This window comes from Pleurodeles waltl, chromosome 7 (genome assembly GCF_031143425.1).
Source record: "Pleurodeles waltl isolate 20211129_DDA chromosome 7, aPleWal1.hap1.20221129, whole genome shotgun sequence".
Taxonomy (NCBI): Eukaryota; Metazoa; Chordata; class Amphibia; order Caudata; family Salamandridae; genus Pleurodeles; species Pleurodeles waltl.
The window spans coordinates 99,504,184-99,524,140 of NC_090446.1; the positions used below are offsets into that span (position 1 = coordinate 99,504,184).

General features: G+C 47.8%; 1 protein-coding gene across 3 annotated transcripts in view; it reads left to right on the forward strand.

Moving 5' to 3' along the window:
* Positions 1 to 19,957, forward strand: part of OSBPL2 (oxysterol binding protein like 2) — a 279,173-nt gene that overhangs the window by 104,229 nt on the left and 154,987 nt on the right. For all 3 annotated transcript variants that reach the window (XM_069243148.1, XM_069243150.1, XM_069243149.1), the window contains exon 2: positions 16,162 to 16,298. In XM_069243148.1, the coding sequence (XP_069099249.1) occupies positions 16,262 to 16,298 (37 nt within the window). In that variant the 5' untranslated portion in view covers positions 16,162 to 16,261. The remainder of the gene's footprint in view (positions 1 to 16,161; positions 16,299 to 19,957) is intronic.

Genomic DNA, 19,957 nt, shown 5'->3' on the forward strand with positions numbered 1-19,957 from the left:
ACCGAGCATTGATTTGTGCATTGGATGAATTATTACCCACGGTTTCGTGTTTGATCTGTAAAGTCACCCCATCCCCTCCTTGCGCACTCGACAGCTTTGGTTGCCCAGTGCTATGAGATATATTAGCAGAGGCAGTGTGTGTGCCCTGCACAGCTCTGGGCTGCAGGAGGCAGCATGCCCGCTCACCCCCCCACAACACAGCAGTGTGTGTACCAAACACAGCCCTGGGCTGCAGGAGGCAGTGTGTGTGCTCCCCAAACACAGCCCTGGCCTGCAGGAGGCAGCGTGCCCGCTCACCACCCACAACACAGCAGTGTGTGTACCAACACAGCCCTGGGCTGCAGGAGGCAGTGTGTGTGTACCAACACAGCCCTGGGCTGCAGGAGGCAGTGTGTGTGTACCAACACAGCCCTGGGCTGCAGGAGGCAGTGTGTGTGTACCAACACAGCCCTGGGCTGCAGGAGGCAGTGTGTGTACCAACACAGCCCTGGGCTGCAGGAGGCAGTGTGTGTGTGTGTGTGTGTGTGTGTGTGTGTGTGTGTGTGAGAAAGTAGCCTCTTTCTAGCCTTGTTACCCCCACTTTTGGCCTGTTTGTGAGTGTATGTCAGGGTGTTTTCACTGTCTCACTGGGATCCTGCTAGCCAGGGCCCAGTGCTCATAGTGAAAACCCTATGTTTTCAGTATGTTTGTTATGTGTCACTGGGACCCTGCTAGTCAGGACCACAGTGCTCATAAGTTTGTGGCCTATATGTATGTGTTCCCTGTGTGGTGCCTAACTGTCTCACTGAGGCTCTGCTAACCAGAACCTCAGTGGTTATGCTCTCTCACTTCTTTCAAATTGTCACTAACAGGCTAGTGACCATTTTTACCAATTTATATTGGCTTACTGGAACACCCTTATAATTCCCTAGTATATGGTACTGAGGTACCCAGGGTATTGGGGTTCCAGGAGATCTCTATGGGCTGCAGCATTTCTTTTGCCACCCATAGGGAGCTCTGACAATTCTTACACAGGCCTGCCACTGCAGCCTGAGTGAAATAACGTCCACGTTATTTCACAGCCATTTTACACTGCACTTAAGTAACTTATAAGTCACCTATATGTCTAACCTTTACCTGGTAAAGGTTAGGTGCAAAGTTACTTAGTGTGAGGGTACCCTGGCACTAGCCAAGGTGCCCCCACATTGTTCAGAGCCAATTCCCTGAACTTTGTGAGTGTGGGGACACCATTACACGCGTGCACTACATATAGGTAGTACTATATGTAGCTTCACAATGGTAACTCAGAATATGGCCATGTAACATGTCTATGATCATGGAATTGCCCCCTCTATGCCATCCTGGCATAGTTGGCACAATCCCATGATCCCAGTGGTCTGTAGCACAGACCCTGGTACTGCCAAACTGCCCTTCCTGGGGTTTCACTGCAGCTGCTGCTGCTGCCAACCCCTCAGACAGGCATCTGCCCTCCTGGGGTCCAGCCAGGCCTGGCCCAGGATGGCAGAACAAAGAACTTCCTCTGAGAGAGGGTGTGACACCCTCTCCCTTTGGAAAATGGTGTGAAGGCAGGGGAGGAGTAGCCTCCCCCAGCCTCTGGAAATGCTTTCTTGGGCACAGATGTGCCCAATTCTGCATAAGCCAGTCTACACCGGTTCAGGGGACCCCTTAGCCCTGCTCTGGCGCGAAACTGGACAAAGGAAAGGGGAGTGACCACTCCCCTGACCTGCACCTCCCCTGGGAGGTGTCCAGAGCTCCTCCAGTGTGCTCCAGACCTCTGCCATCTTGGAAACAGAGGTGCTGCTGGCACACTGGACTGCTCTGAGTGGCCAGTGCCACCAGGTGACGTCAGAGACTCCTTCAGGTGTTGCTAGCCTATCCTCTCTCCTAGGTAGCCAAACCCTCTTTTCTGGCTATTTAGGGTCTCTGTCTCTGGGGAAACTTTAGATAACGAATGCACGAGCTCATCCGAGTTCCTCTGCATCTCTCTCTTCACCTTCTGCCAAGGAATCGACTGCTGACCGCGCTGGAAGCCTGCAACACTGCAACACTGCAACAAAGTAGCAAAGACGACTACTGCAACTCTGTAACGCTGATCCTGCCGCCTTCTCGACTGTTTTCCTGGTGGTGCATGCTGTGGGGGTAGTCTGCCTCCTCTCTGCACTAGAAGCTCCGAAGAAATCTCCTGTGGGTCGACGAAATCTTCCCCCTGCAACCGCAGGCACCAAAAAGCTGCATTACCGGTCCCTTGGGTCTCCTCTCAGCACGACGAGCGAGGTCCCTCGAATCCAGCAACTCTGTCCAAGTGGCCCCCACAGTCCAGTGACTCTTCAGTCCAAGTTTGGTGGAGGTAAGTCCTTGCCTCACCTCGCTAGACTGCATTGCTGGGAACCGCGACTTTTGCAGCTACTCCGGCCTCCGTGCACTTCCGGCGGAAATCCTTTGTGCACAGTCCAGCCTGGGTCCACGGCACTCTAACCTGCATTGCACGACCTCCTAAGTTGTTCTCTGGCGACGTGGGACTTCTTTGTGCGACTTCGGGTGAGCACAGTTTCACGCATCCTCGTAGTGCCTGTTTCTGGCACTTCTCCGGGTGCTACCTGCTGCTGAGAGGGCTCCTTGTCTTGCTCGACGTCCCCTCTACCTCCTGGTCCAATTTGCGACCTCCTGGTCCCTCCTGGGCCACAGCAGCATCCAAAAACGCTAACCGCACGATTTGCAGCTAGCAAGGCTTGTTGGCGTTCTTTCGGCGGGAAAACACTTCTGCACGACTCTCCACGGCGAGAGGGATCCGTCCACCAAAGGGGAAGTCTCTAGCCCTTTTCGTTCCTGCAGAAACCTCAGCTTCTTCTGTCCAGTAGAAGCTTCTTTGCACCTGCAGCTGGCATTTCCTGGGCATCTGCCCATCTCCGACTTGCTTGTGACTTTTGGACTTGGTCCCCTTGTTCCACAGGTGCCCTAGATTGGAAATCCACAGTTGTTGCATTGTTGGTTTGTGTCTTTCCTGCATTATTCCTCTAACACGACTTCTTTGTCCTTAGGGGAACTTTAGTGCACTTTGCACTCACTTTTCAGGGTCTTGGGGAGGGTTATTTTTCTAACTCTCACTATTTTCTAATAGTCCCAGCGACCCTCTACAAGGTCACATAGGTTTGGGGTCCATTCGTGGTTCGCATTCCACTTTTGGAGTATATGGTTTGTGTTGCCCCTATCCCTATGTGTTCCCATTGCATCCTATTGTAACTATACATTGTTTGCACTGTTTTCTAAGACTATACTGCATATTTTTGCTATTGTGTATATATATCTTGTGTATATTTCCTATCCTCTCACTGAGGGTACACTCTAAGATACTTTGGCATATTGTCATAAAAATAAAGTACCTTTATTTTTAGTATAACTGTGTATTGTGTTTTTCTTATGATATTGTGCATATGACACTAAGTGGTACTGTAGTAGCTTCACACGTCTCCTAGTTCAGCCTAAGCTGCTCTGCTAAGCTACCATTATCTATCAACCTAAGCTGCTAGACACCCTATACACTAATAAGGGATAACTGGGCCTGGTGCAAGGTGCAAGTACCCCTTGGTACTCACTACAAGCCAGTCCAGCCTCCTACAGTGTGCTCCCCAAACACAGCCCTGGGCTGCAGGAGGCAGTGTGTGTGTACCAACACAGCCCTGGGCTGCAGGAGGCAGTGTGTGTGTACCAACACAGCCCTGGGCTGCAGGAGGCAGTGTGTGTACCAACACAACCCTGGGCTGCAGGAGGCAGTGTGTGTGTACCAACACAGCCCTGGGTTGCAGGAGGCAGTGTGTGTGTACCAACACTGCCCTGGGCTGCAGGAGGCAGTGTGTGTGTACCAACACAGTCCTGGGCTGCAGGAGGCAGTGTGTGTACCAACACAACCCTGGGTTGTAGGAGGCAGTGTGTGTACCAACACAACCCTGGGTTGTAGGAGGCAGTGTGTGTGTACCAACACAACCCTGGGTTGTAGGAGGCAGTGTGTGTGTACCAACACAACCCTGGGTTGTAGGAGGCAGTGTGTGTGTGTACCAACACAGCCCTGGGCTGCAGGAGGCAGTGTGTGTACCAACACAGCCCTGGGCTGCAGGAGGCAGTGTGTGTACCAACACAGCCCTGGGCTGCAGGAGGCAGTGTGTGTGCTCCCCAAACACAGCCCGGGCTGCAGGAGGCAGTGTGTGTGTGTACCAACACAGCCCTTGGCTGCAGGAGGCAGTGTGTGTGTGTGTACCAACACAACCCTGGGTTGTAGGAGGCAGTGTGTGTGTGTACCAACACAACCCTGGGTTGTAGGAGGCAGTGTGTGTGTGTGTACCAACACAGCCCTGGGCTGCAGGAGGCAGTGTGTGTGTGTGTACCAACACAGCCCTGGGCTGCAGGAGGCAGTGTGTGTGTGTGTACCAACACAACCCTGGGCTGTAGGAGGCAGTGTGTGTGTGTGTACCAACACAACCCTGGGCTGTAGGAGGCAGTGTGTGTGCTCCCCAAACACAGCCCTGGCCTGCAGGAGGCAGTGTGTGTGTACCAACACAACCCTGGGCTGTAGGAGGCAGAGTGTGCCCCCCCCCCCCCCACACAGAGACACACACACACACCCTGTATGCAGCGGTGTGTCCCGCCTAAAGGCCATGGGCTCCAGGTGGCAGTATGTGCCCCCCCCATACAGCCCTGGGCTGCAGGCGGCAGTGTGTCCCGCAACACGGCCATGGGGTCCAGGTGGCAGTATGTGTTCCCAGCACAACGATGTGCTGCAGGGCTACCTTCAGTGTTGTTTCTTCGGTGGCTGCATAGAATGAGGTTCCCCAGGCTTGTGTGAGTGATTCAGTTCTCCAACGTTTCTTCATATGTATGACTGAACGTTAGTATCCAACAGGCAAGTGCTCTTATTAGGGTTGAGCCTGCGTCACATGCACTCGCGCATGCGTATCGCAGCGAGACGCTTTAGGTATTAGAAAAGGGATCGGAGCTCTGTCGACGTCACGTCAGAGTTTTTCATTGGTTCGTGGGCTTGCCTATTAAAATCTGCTTGCTTTCATTAGTCAAAGGCATGCATACGTCATGCCTTTTCCGGTGGCTAGCCCTGCTCGAGCGCATCGACCAAGTACAGAAAACATGCGAGGCTCGCTGTTTTCTGTCCGGCTCGTAGACTACTTTTTCTGTATTTTCCTAGCGCGATTTCGCTTGGCAAAAGTCGAGCGCTTTACACAGTTAATTGCACTTTTTCAGGTTACGTACATAAATGCACTTTTGCCGATAGGTGAAAAGTCGGGTTAGGAGTTTACAACGCTATCAGCTCTAATATGAGCAAACGCGAGACCCGTTGCATTGCAAATGCTTGTGTTCTGTTTGACATCACCTGAATTACTGCAATACTCAGTCCACATATGGTCTGTAGGTTTCCACACTTGTCCGCAAAGGGGTATGTGATGAACTACGTTATGGTGCCAGCATATGTAGAACACTTGTTGGCCAACTTGATCTTGGCTGTGCGAACATCACTGCAATCCTTGAAAACCAGCCCCAAGGATGTTGCAGACCATAGGTAGTGGTGCATTGTGCATTCTTAATTTGACTTTCTTGTAGTTGCAAAACGTACAGGTCAGATACATTTTGACAATGCACCATGGCTTTTTGTCTCATGGCCTGTATGTCTCGGCTATAGATTATGTTCTAAAGCGGAGGTCTTAATTTCACCTGTGTTCTAAACCAAACAAGGTTATGTGTAATGTTCCATGCGTTCCTAGAAACTGAGACCTTAATCTATTCTTATATGTGACACAGTTACAATATTATCTTCGAGGCTGGATTTAATGGTTTGGTGCTAGTCATCCAACTTAGTGACACCGCACTTGCTCTGCTTGTGAAATACCACTTTGATTATGTTTCATTTGCTATAGAGGTGGAGGGTGTGGACTGTCAATATTTAACTTTGATCTGTTTAAGAATGTGATATCAAGAGAATGTAAAACGCAAGTGCATGCATCCACCTGTCCATCGAAGACCCACTCGGCTTCAGGCCAATATTTATTAAGGGCACTAGCAATCGGTGTGCGACCTGAGTCACTAGTTTTACATTGCTTCACAGCAGTGTCGGGGACATTGTACTTGCTCCAAAGAGCAGAGTTTATTGGAAAAGACAATTGTGCAGGTCTTCCAGAACACGCTCTTCAGTGCCACCTTTAGGCTGGTCCTGCTGGCCATCAGGAATCCTTACTCATCTCTTGTTGCTTCTGGAGACCACTCTCAGCAGACTCCATCTTTATCCATTCCCTCCTGGTTTCTTCTGCCATCAGTGCGCGCACTCTCTTTCTTTTAGGCAGTCAATCCACTGGCTTTGCAGCATTCACACCAAGTATAGGATTTTTGTACACCACTCTTTTTGAGAGATTTGATGATGACTCTGATGAATATTGAAATGTCCAAGTTACACGCTTGATGTATTGACTTAGATGTGTGACGAACAGAGAGATATTTGTGCGCACAAACATTTCTGTATTTTGCTTTAAATCCTTGGTACTTGCTGATGGCAACTGGTTTAGGAAGTGGTTATGGCATCTGTGTTAAACCCACCTTTTTTGTTGCCCTTTAAGCAGGAGTGGTTACTTTCTGCATGTGGGCTTAATAAAATGATGTATCTGTGATGATGCAATATTAATAGAGCGCACCTGTCACTCAGAAGAGACATCCGGGGGCTCTGAGATTAGCTGGTGGCCAGAACAAGACAGACTTACAGATTGGTGGGTAACAGAGACTTTGGAGATTTTCTGAAAGAGTTGATCATCAGACAGTCCGATGTAAAGAGGAAGCGAGTTCCAATGGCAAGATGCAAGGAACGAGAATGAAGAGCCTCCTGAGCGAGAGTATGATATTTTAGGCAGTGATTGATGCGTTAGGCATTGAGAGGACAATAAGAGATGATGAATGCAGGTTCATTTTAGGAGAGTATGGCCGGATAAGAGAGGGTCTCTTATGCGTTAAGTTCACTGCCCAATGCACATTGATTTAAATAGACATATGGGCAAGTATAGAAAGCCACCGGAGAGTGGACAACTAGTGGGAGGTGTGAACAAATTTAAAGATGTCTAGCAGCATGTTAAATGCGAAGTAAGTGATGTAGGGGATAATCTGCTAGGCCAAGATCTAAGTAATTGCAATCATTTATACTGAAAAGAATGACTAATTGATCAACCAGCTGACGAGCAAAGAGGTTACAATTGAATAGTTTTTGAAGGCAACGTCAATGGACAAAAAATAGGAAGAAAAGAATGTATTGATTTGGAAAGTGAGAGAAAGTGTTTAGTTAAACCAAAGGCTTAGGTTGCATACTTGTACTGGGTTTAGTTGGAACATCAGACTCCAGGGACAACCACAGGCAAGGTCCTCTGCAGAGGCCAGTTTGCTGAGAATCAATCAGTCTGTCTTATTAATGTTGATTTTGAGAGAATTGTTGGGCATCCAGGTAGTGCCTGCAGTAAGGTAGCAGCAGAGTTAAAAATACTTGAAGAGGAAATTTCATGAGTTAAGAATGTAATCCGTCCATCATCTGCATAGGACATACGTGTGAGATAGCCGAGTTAAGTTGGTGACAAAAAAATTAGAGTGAGGTTCACAGAAGGACCCCTGTGGCACTTTAGAGGGAGCATCTATGAAACTGGAATTAAAATGGGGAGGGACGAGAAACTGAGTGCAACCTTTTTAAATCTGAAATCCAATCTACTACGGTATGTTTAATATCAATTAAATGAAGACACCCCAGTAGGAGCTCATGTGATATGTGGAATGCTGCTGGCAGCTCAGGAGGAAGTAGGGAAGCAGAAACACTCGATTTGTAAGAAGCCCAAGATCATCAGTGATGGATAAGAGTTCCTACTCAGGACTGCTTGATAGGCATCCAAACTTTGTGATTCAAGGACTGTAGTGATGTCATGATTGTCTTAGTTTCCCAGAATTTTAGCTAGAAGGTGAGGTTGAGCGATTGGGTGGGGAGTGTTAAATTAATCAATATTTTCTGAGGACTTCTGAGGAATTTATCAACCGGGGGCAGCCATAGCTTACATTCACCATGGGAGTACTGTTCCCCAATTTAAAGAGGATAACAGGAGCCAGATGCAAGACATGCTCAGGGCAGGGGTCTAGAGACTGACTTGATAGGAAAGAATCAAATTTTTCTTTGTTAAGAGAGCAGAGATAATTTGGAAAATAAAAAGGCAGAAAATGAAACTTAAAAAGGATGAAACAGAGTAGCTTGGTTCAACAATTTATTCTCTGAAGTGAAAGAGACGAGAGAAAATTTTGGTGACATTGTCTTAAAAAAAAAATAAAAATCTGTGTAAGTTGCATAAACTGTGTGGTGGTATTATGTAGGTGAAGCAGCAATCGAAATTAGAAAGAGTTCACTACATTAAATATCTTTTGTGCAGAAAGGGTGAAGAATTTTCTGTGTATAAAAGGAACTCTGGGAAAATTGAAAATGCCCCTGCAAAGTCCGGAAAGGAGGCAGAGGGGGAGGTGAGGGTTTTCTTTTTTTTGGCGGCGGGGGTTTGCGCGGGGGCGTTTAGACTATTGAGGGGGGTGAGTTGGAAGAGGGGTGAATGGGTGAGTAGTCAGTGATAGTTTCTCAGTATGCTTTTGGTACTGCAGTTGGTCAGTTTTTTCAAGAGGTTAAGATGGACTCTTCCTCTTAACAAAGGAAATGTGGAAGAAGACATCTTAACCCATTAGCGTCATGGCTACACCCCTCGGAGCCTCCTCTGGGCTGCGTCTCATTTCGGCCATTTCTGCCCTTGACTCGGCTACACAGTATTTCAGATGGAAACCATTCTAAATCAAATCACTCAGAAGTGAAACTGATGCCCTTTCCGTGGCTCCCCCATTAAAGGTGTTGCTGGAAAGCAGGGTTCATCTCTGTAAGGAAATGCCTCCTTGGCATGGTTACCCCCTGACTTTTTGCCTTTGCTGATGCTATGTTTTGAATTGAAAGTGTGCTGAGGCCTGCTAACCAGGCCCCAGCACCAGTGTTCTTTCCCTAACCTGTACTTTTGATTCCACAATTGGCACACCCTGGCACCCAGATAAGTCCCTTGTAACTGGTACCTCTGGTACCAAGGGCCCTGATGCCAGGGAAGGTCTCTAAGGGCTGCAGCATGTATTATGCCACCCTAGAGACCCCTCACCCAGCACAGACACACTGCTTACCAGCTTGTGTGTGCTAGTGAGAACAAAATGAGTAAGTCGACATGGCACTCCCCTCAGGGTGCCATGCCAGCCTCTCACTGCCTATGCAGTATAGGTAAGACACCCCTCTAGCAGGCCTTACAGCCCTAAGGCAGGGTGCACTATACCATAGGTGAGGGTACCAGTGCATGAGCACTGTGCCCCTACAGTGTCTAAGCAAAACCTTAGACATTGTAAGTGCAGGGTAGCCATAAGAGTATATGGTCTGGGAGTCTGTTTTGCACGAACTCCACAGCACCATAATGGCTACACTGAAAACTGGGAAGTTTGGTATCAAACTTCTCAGCACAATAAATGCACACTGATGCCAGTGTACATTTTATTGTAAAATGCACCACAGAGGGCACCTTAGAGGTGCCCCCTGAAACTTAACCGACTATCTGTGTAGGCTGACTGGTTCCAGCAGCCTGCCACACTAGAGACATGTTGCTGGCCCCATGGGGAGAGTGCCTTTGTCACTCTGAGGCCAGTAACAAAGCCTGCACTGGGTGGAGATGCTAACACCTCCCCCAGGCAGGAGCTGTAACACCTGGCGGTGAGCCTCAAAGGCTCACCCCTTTGTCACAGCACCGCAGGACACTCCAGCTAGTGGAGTTGCCCGCCCCCTCCGGCCCCGGCCCCCACTTTTGGCGGCAAGGCCGGAGAAAATAATGAGAATAACAAGGAGGAGTCACTGGCCAGTCAGGACAGCCCCTAAGGTGTCCTGAGCTGAGGTGACTCTAACTTTTAGAAATCCTCCATCTTGCAGATGGAGGATTCCCCCAATAGGATTAGGGATGTGACCCCCTCCCCTTGGGAGGAGGCACAAAGAGGGTGTACTCACCCTCCGGGCTAGTAGCCATTGGCTACTAACCCCCCAGACCTAAACACACCCTTAAATTTAGTATTTAAGGGCTTCCCTGAACCTAAAGATTTAGATTCCTGCAACAACAAGAAGAAGGACTGCCTAGCTGAAAACCCCTGCAGAGGAAGACCAGAAGACAACAACTGCCTTGGCTCCAGAAACTCACCGGCCTGTCTCCTGCCTTCCAAAGAACTCTGCTCCAGCGACGCCTTCCAAAGGGACCAGCGACCTCTGCATCCTCTGAGGACTGTCCTGCTTCGACGACGACAAGAAACTCCAGAGGACAGCGGACCTGCTCCAAAAAGACTGCAACTTTATCCAAAGGAGCAGCTTTAAAGAACCCTGCAATCTCCCCGCAAGAAGCGTGAGACTTGCAACACTGCACCCGGCGACCCCGACTCGGCTGGTGGAGAACCAACACCTCAGGGAGGACCCCCGGACTACTCTACGACTGTGAGTACCAAAACCTGTCCCCCCTGAGCCCCCACAGCGCCGCCTGCAGAGAGAATCCCGAGGCTTCCCCTGACCGCGACTCTCTGAAACCTAAGTCCCGACGCCTGGAAAAGACCCTGCACCCGCAGCCCCCAGGACCTGAAGGACCGGACTTTCACTGCAGAAGTGACCCCCAGGAGTCCCTCTCCCTTTCCCAAGTGGAGGTTTCCCCGAGGAAGCCCCCCCTTGCCTGCCTGCAGCGCTGAAGAGATCCCTTGATCTCTCATTGACTTCCATTGCGAACCCGACGCTTGTTCTAACACTGCACCCGGCCGCCCCCGCGCCGCTGAGGGTGAAATTTCTGTGTGGGCTTGTGTCCCCCCCGGTGCCCTACAAAACCCCCCTGGTCTGCCCCCCGAGGACGCGGGTACTTACCTGCTGGCAGACTGGAACCGGGGCACCCCCTTCTCTCCATTGGAGCCTATGCGTTTTGGGCACCACTTTGAACTCTGCACCTGACCGGCCCTGAGCTGCTGGTGTGGTAACTTTGGGGTTGCTTTGAACCCCCAACGGTGGGCTACCTTGGACCAAGAACTGAACCCTGTAAGTGTCTTACTTACCTGGTAAAACTAACAAAAACTTACCTCCCCCAGGAACTGTGAAAATTGCACTAAGTGTCCACTTTTAAAATAGCTATTTGTGAATAACTTGAAAAGTATACAGGGAGTGCAGAATTATTAGGCAAGTAGTATTTTTGAGGATTAATTTTATTATTGAACAACAACCATGTTCTCAATGAACCCAAAAAACTCATTAATATCAAAGCTGAATATTTTTGGAAGTAGTTTGTAGTTTGTTTTTAGTTTTAGCTATGTTAGGGGGATATCTGTGTGTGCAGGTGACTATTACTGTGCATAATTATTAGGCAACTTAACAAAAAAAAATATATACCCATTTCAATTATTTATTATTACCAGTGAAACCAATATAACATCTCAACATTCACAAATATACATTTCTGACATTCAAAAACAAAACAAAAACAAATCAGTGACCAATATAGCCACCTTTCTTTGCAAGGACACTCAAAAGCCTGCCATCCATGGATTCTGTCAGTGTTTTGATCTGTTCACCATCAACATTGCGTGCAGCAGCAACCACAGCCTCCCAGACACTGTTCAGAGAGGTGTACTGTTTTCCCTCCTTGTAAATCTCACATTTGATGATGGACCACAGGTTCTCAATGGGGTTCAGATCAGGTGAACAAGGAGGCCATGTCATTAGATTTCCTTCTTTTATACCCTTTCTTGCCAGCCACGCTGTGGAGTACTTGGACGCGTGTGATGGAGCATTGTCCTGCATGAAAATCATGTTTTTCTTGAAGGATGCAGACTTCTTCCTGTACCACTGCTTGAAGAAGGTGTCTTCCAGGAACTGGCAGTAGGACTGGGAGTTGAGCTTGACTCCATCCTCAAACCGAAAAGGCCCCACAAGCTCATCTTTGATGATACCAGCCCAAACCAGTACTCCACCTCCACCTTGCTGGCGTCTGAGTCGGACTGGAGCTCTCTGCCCTTTACCAATCCAGCCACGGGCCCATCCATCTGGCCCATCAAGACTCACTCTCATTTCATCAGTCCATAAAACCTTAGAAAAATCAGTCTTGAGATATTTCTTGGCCCAGTCTTGACGTTTCAGCTTGTGTGTCTTGTTCAGTGGTGGTCGTCTTTCAGCCTTTCTTACCTTGGCCATGTCTCTGAGTATTGCACACCTTCTGCTTTTGGGCACTCCAGTTATGTTGCAGCTCTGAAATATGGCCAAAATGGTGGCAAGTGGCAGCTGCACGCTTGACTTTTCTCAGTTCATGGGCAGTTATTTTGCGCCTTGGTTTTTCCACACGCTTCTTGCGACCCTGTTGACTATTTTGAATGAAACGCTTGATTGTTCGATGATCACGCTTCAGAAGCTTTGCAATTTTAAGAGTGCTGCATCCCTCTGCAAGATATCTCACTATTTTTGACTTTTCTGAGCCTGTCAAGTCCTTCTTTTGACCCATTTTGCCAAAGGAAAGGAAGTTGCCTAATAATTATGCACACCTGATATAGGGTGTTGATGTCATTAGACCACACCCCTTCTCATTACAGAGATGCACATCACCTAATATGCTTAATTGGTAGTAGGCTTTCGAGCCTATACAGCTTGGAGTAAGACAACATGCATAAAGAGGATGATGTGGTCAAAATACTCATTTGCCTAATAATTCTGCACTCCCTGTACATGCAATTGAAATGATTCAAAGTTTCTAATGTACTTACCTGCAATACCTTTCAAACAAGATATTACATGTTGAATTTGAACCTGTGGTTCTTAAAATAAACTAAGAAAAGATATTTTTCTATACAAAACCTATTGGCTGGATTTGTCTCTGAGTGTGTGTACCTCATTTATTGTCTATGTGTATGTACAACAAATGCTTAACACTACTCCTTGGATAAGCCTACTGCTCGACCACACTACCACAAAATAGAGCATTAGTATTATCTCTTTTTACCACTATTTTACCTCTAAGGGGAACCCTTGGACTCTGTGCATGCTATTCCTTACTTTGAAATAGCACATACAGAGGCAGCTTCCTACAATCTCTGTCAATATTTTCTAGTTTCATGTTTTTATTATGTAACTGTGGTGGTGTGTAACACTGTTTCCCAAGTGGACATCAATCAGTTTCCGTTTTTTAAAGGACTTTGTTTTACATCTGTACTATTTAATTAGCAAAATTACTTCAATTACTACCGAAGAGTAATCGTTCCTCTTTCCAATTTGTTACTCATCCAGGGCTACTTTCTAGAACACATTTCCTTACTGTAGTAAGGATTCTGCCCAAACTAGTGTTGGGAGTGCTTTGCATTTCTTTTTCAAGCAAGCCAAGCCCATGAAACAGTGCTTTAGTGCATGTGTGCGTGACTGAATTGGTGAATGGAATGATAAAGAACTCATGTCCAGGTAGATTACAAATTGCTTTGTCTGGTATTATGATTAAATAAGACTGTCCATAAAAATATTGTGGTTTATTCTTAACGATCTAAGAATTCTTCCGCTTCCTCATTTGTGCGCATTCTGTTGCCCGAGAGCTACAAGCCTGCTACAAGATGTTTTGGGGCATGTTACAAATTGGTAACCTGTCTCCCAACTCCCCTTTTTCTGTGCAAATCTCCAAGTTTTCTAGTTTGTGTAGGTCACCGTTCTGCCCACGTTTGTCCCCGTTTCCAGTCTCTGTTACCGGTTGTTATTCGGTGAACTGAGAGGTCTAACTTTTAGCACAGATGGAATCTACTATTGGAAATCTGAAGTAGATTGGGAGGTAGGGCAATGGGGGTGCCAGGATTACTTGGAGATGGTATGTAAGGCGTGGCAATGCATATTGTGACTCTTGCCTCGGGACCAGCATCCAGTCCTCAGGAGGTTGGAAGTGGTAACCTGTATTCTATGCAAGGTTCTACAGCCAAGTACAGGCTTCTGAGTATGCCAGGAACCTGCTGACCCTGTTCTGTAGGTAAGCAGCAGTTGTTGGAGCATGGACAGGTCCCTTTGACCAGAGCATACAAGTAACATTCCTCGGGCATTAATAGAACCCGTTAACCCACTTATGGAGGTTAGCAACAGTCTTCTGAGCATGGTAAGGACCTTTAACCCACTTGCTACAAGTAACTATCCTCAGGGCAGTCTCAGAACCCGTTGTCCCACTTCTGTAGGTAAGTTGCAGTCTTCTGCGCTTGGAAAGGAATCCTTGACTCGAAGTTACAGGTAAGTAACAGCCCTCTGTGCATGCTCAGGACTCTTTGGCCATCAGCAGGAGGCACATAACAGGCTCTGGACGTATAAAGGGGACTCTTTGGCCATCAGCAGGAGGTACGTAACAGGCTCTGGACATATAAAGGGGACTCTTTGGCCATCAGCAGGAGTCACGTAACAGGCTCTGGACATATAAAGGGGACTCTTTGGCCATCAGCAGAAGGCATGTAACAGGGGTCTGGACATATAAAAGGGACTCTTTGGCCACCAACAGGAGGCACGTAACAGGGTCTGGACACATAAAGGGGACTCTTTGGCCACCAGCAGGAGGCACGTAACAGGGTCTGTACATATAAAAGGGACTCTTTGGCCATGAGCAGGAGTCACGTAACAGGCTCTGGACATATAAAGGGGACTCTTTGGCCATCAGCAGGAGGAACGTAACAGGGGTCTGGACATATAAAGGGGACTCTTTGGCCACCAGCAGGAGGCACGTAACAGGCTCTGGACATATAAAGGGGACTCCTTGGCCATCAGCAGGAGGCACGTAACAGGCTCTGGACATATAAAGGGGACTCTTTGGCCACCAGCAGGAGGCACGTAACAACCTCTGGACATATAAAGGACCCTTTGAGCCACAGATACTGGTAAGCAACAGTCCGATGGGCATGCACTTAACTGGTTGACCCACTTTTATAGGTAAGTAACACTAAGTATGTAAACAACTCTTGGTTCCAACTTACAGGTAAGAAACAGTTCTCTGTGCATCCACTGGAGTCTTTGATCACCAGCAAGTAACAGTACCTTGGACATGCCCAGAACCCACTGTCCCACTTCTGTGGGTATAATAGCCTTCTGGGCATATTAAGCACCCTCTGACCCACAGCTGAAGGTATCAGTCCGCTGGGAATGCACTATACCCGTTGATCCTCTGCCGTAGGTGAGTAACACTACTGGGTATGTAAACAACCCTTTGACTCAAACGGACAGATAAGTAACAGTCCGCTGCGCGTGCATGGGACCCTTTGATCACCAGCAAGAGGCAACTAACAGTCCCTTGGACACACTTAGGACCCACTTATCCACTTGGATGGGTATAATAGTCCTCTGGGCCTGCTGAGAACCCCGTGCCCCACAGCGCAGAAGTAACAGTCCTATGGGCATGGAAAGGACCCTTTGACCCATAACTACGGGTAAGGGTCCTTCGTACATGCACAGGTCCTTACCTCCCCTAGGGCCTCAAAGCCGGGCATCCTTGTAATCAAACACAGGACTCTAGCTAGAAGTGTCCAGTTTAACCCAGAGACCGAAGCTCGGCATGCTCAAGACAAGGCGTTTCTTTTTTTCGAGCGCCCCCACTGTCTTACTGAGTGCAACTGCAGCAAGCTTGAGCGCATCCCACCCTTGAGAGGGTTCGTCCTTGGCCTGTGACCGACTTCGTTTGTTGTAAACAATTGTATGTGATCATCTGGCGAGTAAACCGCACTGTTCCTGTTCTCCGAAATGAAAGTATCTGAAATGTCGCCGAAGGAAATACTTATGTGGGCTTGGATGCCTCGATTTCATCGAGCGAATACGATGCCTTGTGTCTCTTTCATTGTGTAGCATTAATTTAAAATTAAAAAAAATATATTGTTTGATAAAAATGTTTACATTTATATCTGCTTCAGTCCAAGTAAAATGCGTAGATGTGATTTACTGCTTGAAATTCAGTCGTAAGCCAGAAGCACGTCACACCTGCCGGTACACAGTCTTTAGATCCAGGCGCGCAGTTTGTGTTTTTGCTGCATTAAGATTGGTCGTGTAATAACCAGCCTGTATTCTCTGCTCACCCACAGCCCCAGAAGCCGTGTGTTGCTCGCAGTAGTCAATTTGGCGAGTTGGAGAAACAATGAAATAGCGGCGCCACGTTGGGAACCCAGATTTACAAAGTGAAGAATGCACAGTGAGGAAGAGTTTTATGACGCCGTAACAGGTGAGCAAATGGCGGGAAATGGGAATGTGAAGCAGGACAACAGAGCATTCTGGTTCATACTCATAATCAATGTTGTAAACCGCGGCAGCTTGTTTCACATTGTGTGTAATACACCTTTCGAACTCCCAGCTGCATATTCAGTGCTTTCAGTCAGTCACAGGCTGGATACTCCCACCCCTATAAATACATGCTACATTTTTCCTGTGCACCAACCGGGATTCAAATGAGCGACCCTTTGGTTACTTAAGTAATAGTCCGAAGTGATTGCATTAACCACCCGAGCTTTCCCAGCACAGCAGTTCATTTCCCAAAGACATTCGCATGTATTTCTCATTTAAATTATGCGCATCACGAGTTGCACACAGTCACTTGTGGGTGAAAGGCCAACAGAATAGTTCCAGAATATTTTGTTTATTTTATCAAAGTGTCTGATCCTGCCCCTTTGTTCTGAAGATCACAATCCCATGCTTTTATTGAAGACCCTTGACCCCTGCTTCCAAGTCAGTTAACAATATAGTCATATTTTTTTATGTGTACAGCAAATTCCAGCGAGCCCCTGACGTACACAAAACGGGTCCTGAGTCCTCGTGCTCTGCCCACTGGTAACTTAGCAAGGAGGAGGAGCGGATAGAGTCCATGTGTCGCCTGTCAGGACTGCTCACATACCTGCAGGGAGAACCGTGGCCACCCTATGCAGGCAGTCCAATATGAAAATATGTGTATACCTCTGAAACACACAAAAGGTGATGGGAGGAATGCTTGCAATTTGTCTAACCACAGGCAATCGCTCGGGGTTTGCATCTTAACCTATCGTTCTTTTGCTCTCCATGCCACCTCATAGTGGACCCAGCCAAATCAGCCTTGACCCTGCTCCTCATGGGAACAGTCCAGCCTCAACTGCCAAGTCCTTCCTGAACCCTGAGAAGAAAGATGGGTTGAAATGCGATCGCCAGTGGTTAGACAAAAAGCAAGCATTCCTCCCATCACCTTTGTGTGTTTCAGATACCTCTGCCGCCTTGACGCTAAGATGCCCTGACCTGCACCAGCAAAGAACAGAAATAAAACCTTTCTTCAGCTGGCTGCATAGAGTCGTGCACGGGCTTGTTATGATGTACATTACAATGGCCAATAGCCCCGTCTAGAAAATGTCTTCCTTTGGGGGCCTCTTAATAGAAATCACGGGCATTGTGCACCGTGATTGATTTGATGGAAAAACCAAAAAATCGCGTACACTGTAAAGGGGGGGGGGGGGTCTGTTTAATGGCGCTTGTGCATTTGCACTAAATATATTCTATACATACTCTTTGGGGCTTTGGTTCCGCCTCCTTCAACCATTCCCTTCTTTGGTGTGGGATGTGTTTCTATCATACACATTCCTTACATCAAATGCCCACTAGGGATTTATTGTAACACTAATTGCACCATTCACTAGGTTTACACGTAGCAATTTTGAATAAGTAGATGAAATTATGGGTCCTTTTTTTGATTTTCAGTATGCAATATATGATTATGTACTATCTTTATACACAATTTAAATATTCATATTGGATGATAAAGACATAAGTGTTTTGGTAGGAACACTGTAATCTATCTGTGATATCATGTTTAAAGATAGCCCCTACTCTAGACACCGCAATATCGACCTATGTAGGTTTTTCCGTTGTTTATGTCTAGTACTTATTTAAGGTGTTTATTTTAAACCCACTCCATCCGTGAGCAAGGCTATGTCCGAAAAGATATATATAATCTTCCTAAGGTTGCAAAAGTCAGTGACATGCACACTAAATATGTAGTTTACCACAAAGTGTCTTCCTTGTTTCGGCGCGCACACATACTGCTCTCACCACACTGCTGATATGAACATTGTGAGAAAACTGTGCTGCTGCACAAAAAACAAAAGAAGCAGCAATGATTTTAAGTATCTCAGTGACTGACATTGCCACTGCGGAGGGAGGGCTATGAAGGTGCAGACGACGCGTTTGCGTGGTGTGACATCCACTCTTCTGCCGTCTCCCAGGCATTGTTGAAAGTGTAAAAGTCTTTTTAGGTTGAGCGCGCAAGCTCTCTGACCACTTGTACCACACATCCATCACTATCTCTCGTTCATGGGCTTGCCTTTCAAAGATGCTCTGTTATCATTGGTAAATGCTTTACTTTGTTCCTCATTGGGGCAGTTTTGTTACTGCCTTGGCCATTGTTAGAAATGGGGTTTTTGGTTGGCAGTCAGGTTGCCCTCTGTCCAAGCAAGAACCCTCACTCTAGTCAGGGTAAGTCACACACAATCCAAAATCAGCCTGTGCTCACCCTCCGGTAGCTTGGCACGAGCAGTCAGGCTTAACTTAGAAGGCAATGTGTAAAGCATTTGTGCAATAAATCATACAACACCATAGTATAACACCACAAAAATACACCACACAGTGTTTAGAAAAATATAGAATATTTATCTGGATAATTGTAGGTCAACACGATCAAAGTTGCAATACGAATTTGTAAAGATATCACTGAGAAGTGATATTAAGTGTCTTTAAGTCTTTAAAAAGCAATAAAGTGTCTTTCAAGCACAGAGTACCTGGTTTCTGGTGGGAAATCTCCTCAGAGGGCCACAGGAGAAGAGATGCGTGGAAAAAGGGGTGTGTGCGTCGATTTCTCCTCAGCACACACAGACTTGCGTCGTTCTTTTCCACGCGGGGAAGTCGGGCGTCGTTTTCCGGCGCGCAGACAGTCTCTTTTTGTGGATCGCGGGGATTACCAGATGTCCCGGGTCTGTGCGTGGATTCTCCTGCTTGTTTTCCGGCTGCGCGTCGTTCTGCGGGGCTGCGCGTCGAAGTTTCGATCTCACGGTAGGCGTCGCGTCGATTTCTCCTTGGAAGTCGGGCGGCGTTGTCCTTGCGAGGCCGTGCGTCGAAAGTTTGGTCTCACGGCAGGCGTCGCGTCGATTTCTCCTTGGAAGTCGGGCGGCGTTGTCCTTGCGAGGCCGTGCGTCAAAGTTTCGCACTCACGGTGGGCGTCGCGTCGATTTCTCCTGGAAAGTCGAGCAGCTTTGTCCTTGCGAGGTTGTGCGTCGAAGTCTCGATCGTCCCGAGGGCGTCGCGTCGATCAGCGTTGGTGTGCAGCGTTTTTCTCGCCGCGAAACAAGCTGTGCGTCGAAATTTTCGGCGCACGGAGCGTCCAAGTGAAAGGAAGAAGTCTTTTTGGTCCTGAGACTTCAAGGAACAGGAGGCAAGCTCTATCCAAGCCCTTGGAGAGCACTTTCACAGCCAGACAAGAGTTCAGCAAGGCAGCAGGGCAACAGCAAGACAGCAGTCCTTTGTAGAAAGCAGACAGGTGAGTCCTTTGAGCAGCCAGGCAGTACTTCTTGGCAGGATGTAGTTTCTGGTTCCGATTTCTTCCCCAGCAAGTGTCTAGTGAGGTAGGGCAGAGGCCCTGTTTTATACTAAGTTGTGCCTTTGAAGTGGGGGTGACTTCAAAGAGTCTCTAAGAAATGCACCAAGTTCCCTTTCAGCTCAATCCTGTCTGCCAGAGTCCCAGTAGGGGGTGTGGCAGTCCTTTGTGTGAGGGCAGGCCCTCCACCCTCCCAGCCCAGGAAGACCCATTCAAAATGCAGATGTATGCAAGTGAGGCTGAGTACCCTGTGTTTGGGGTGTGTCTGAGTGAATGCA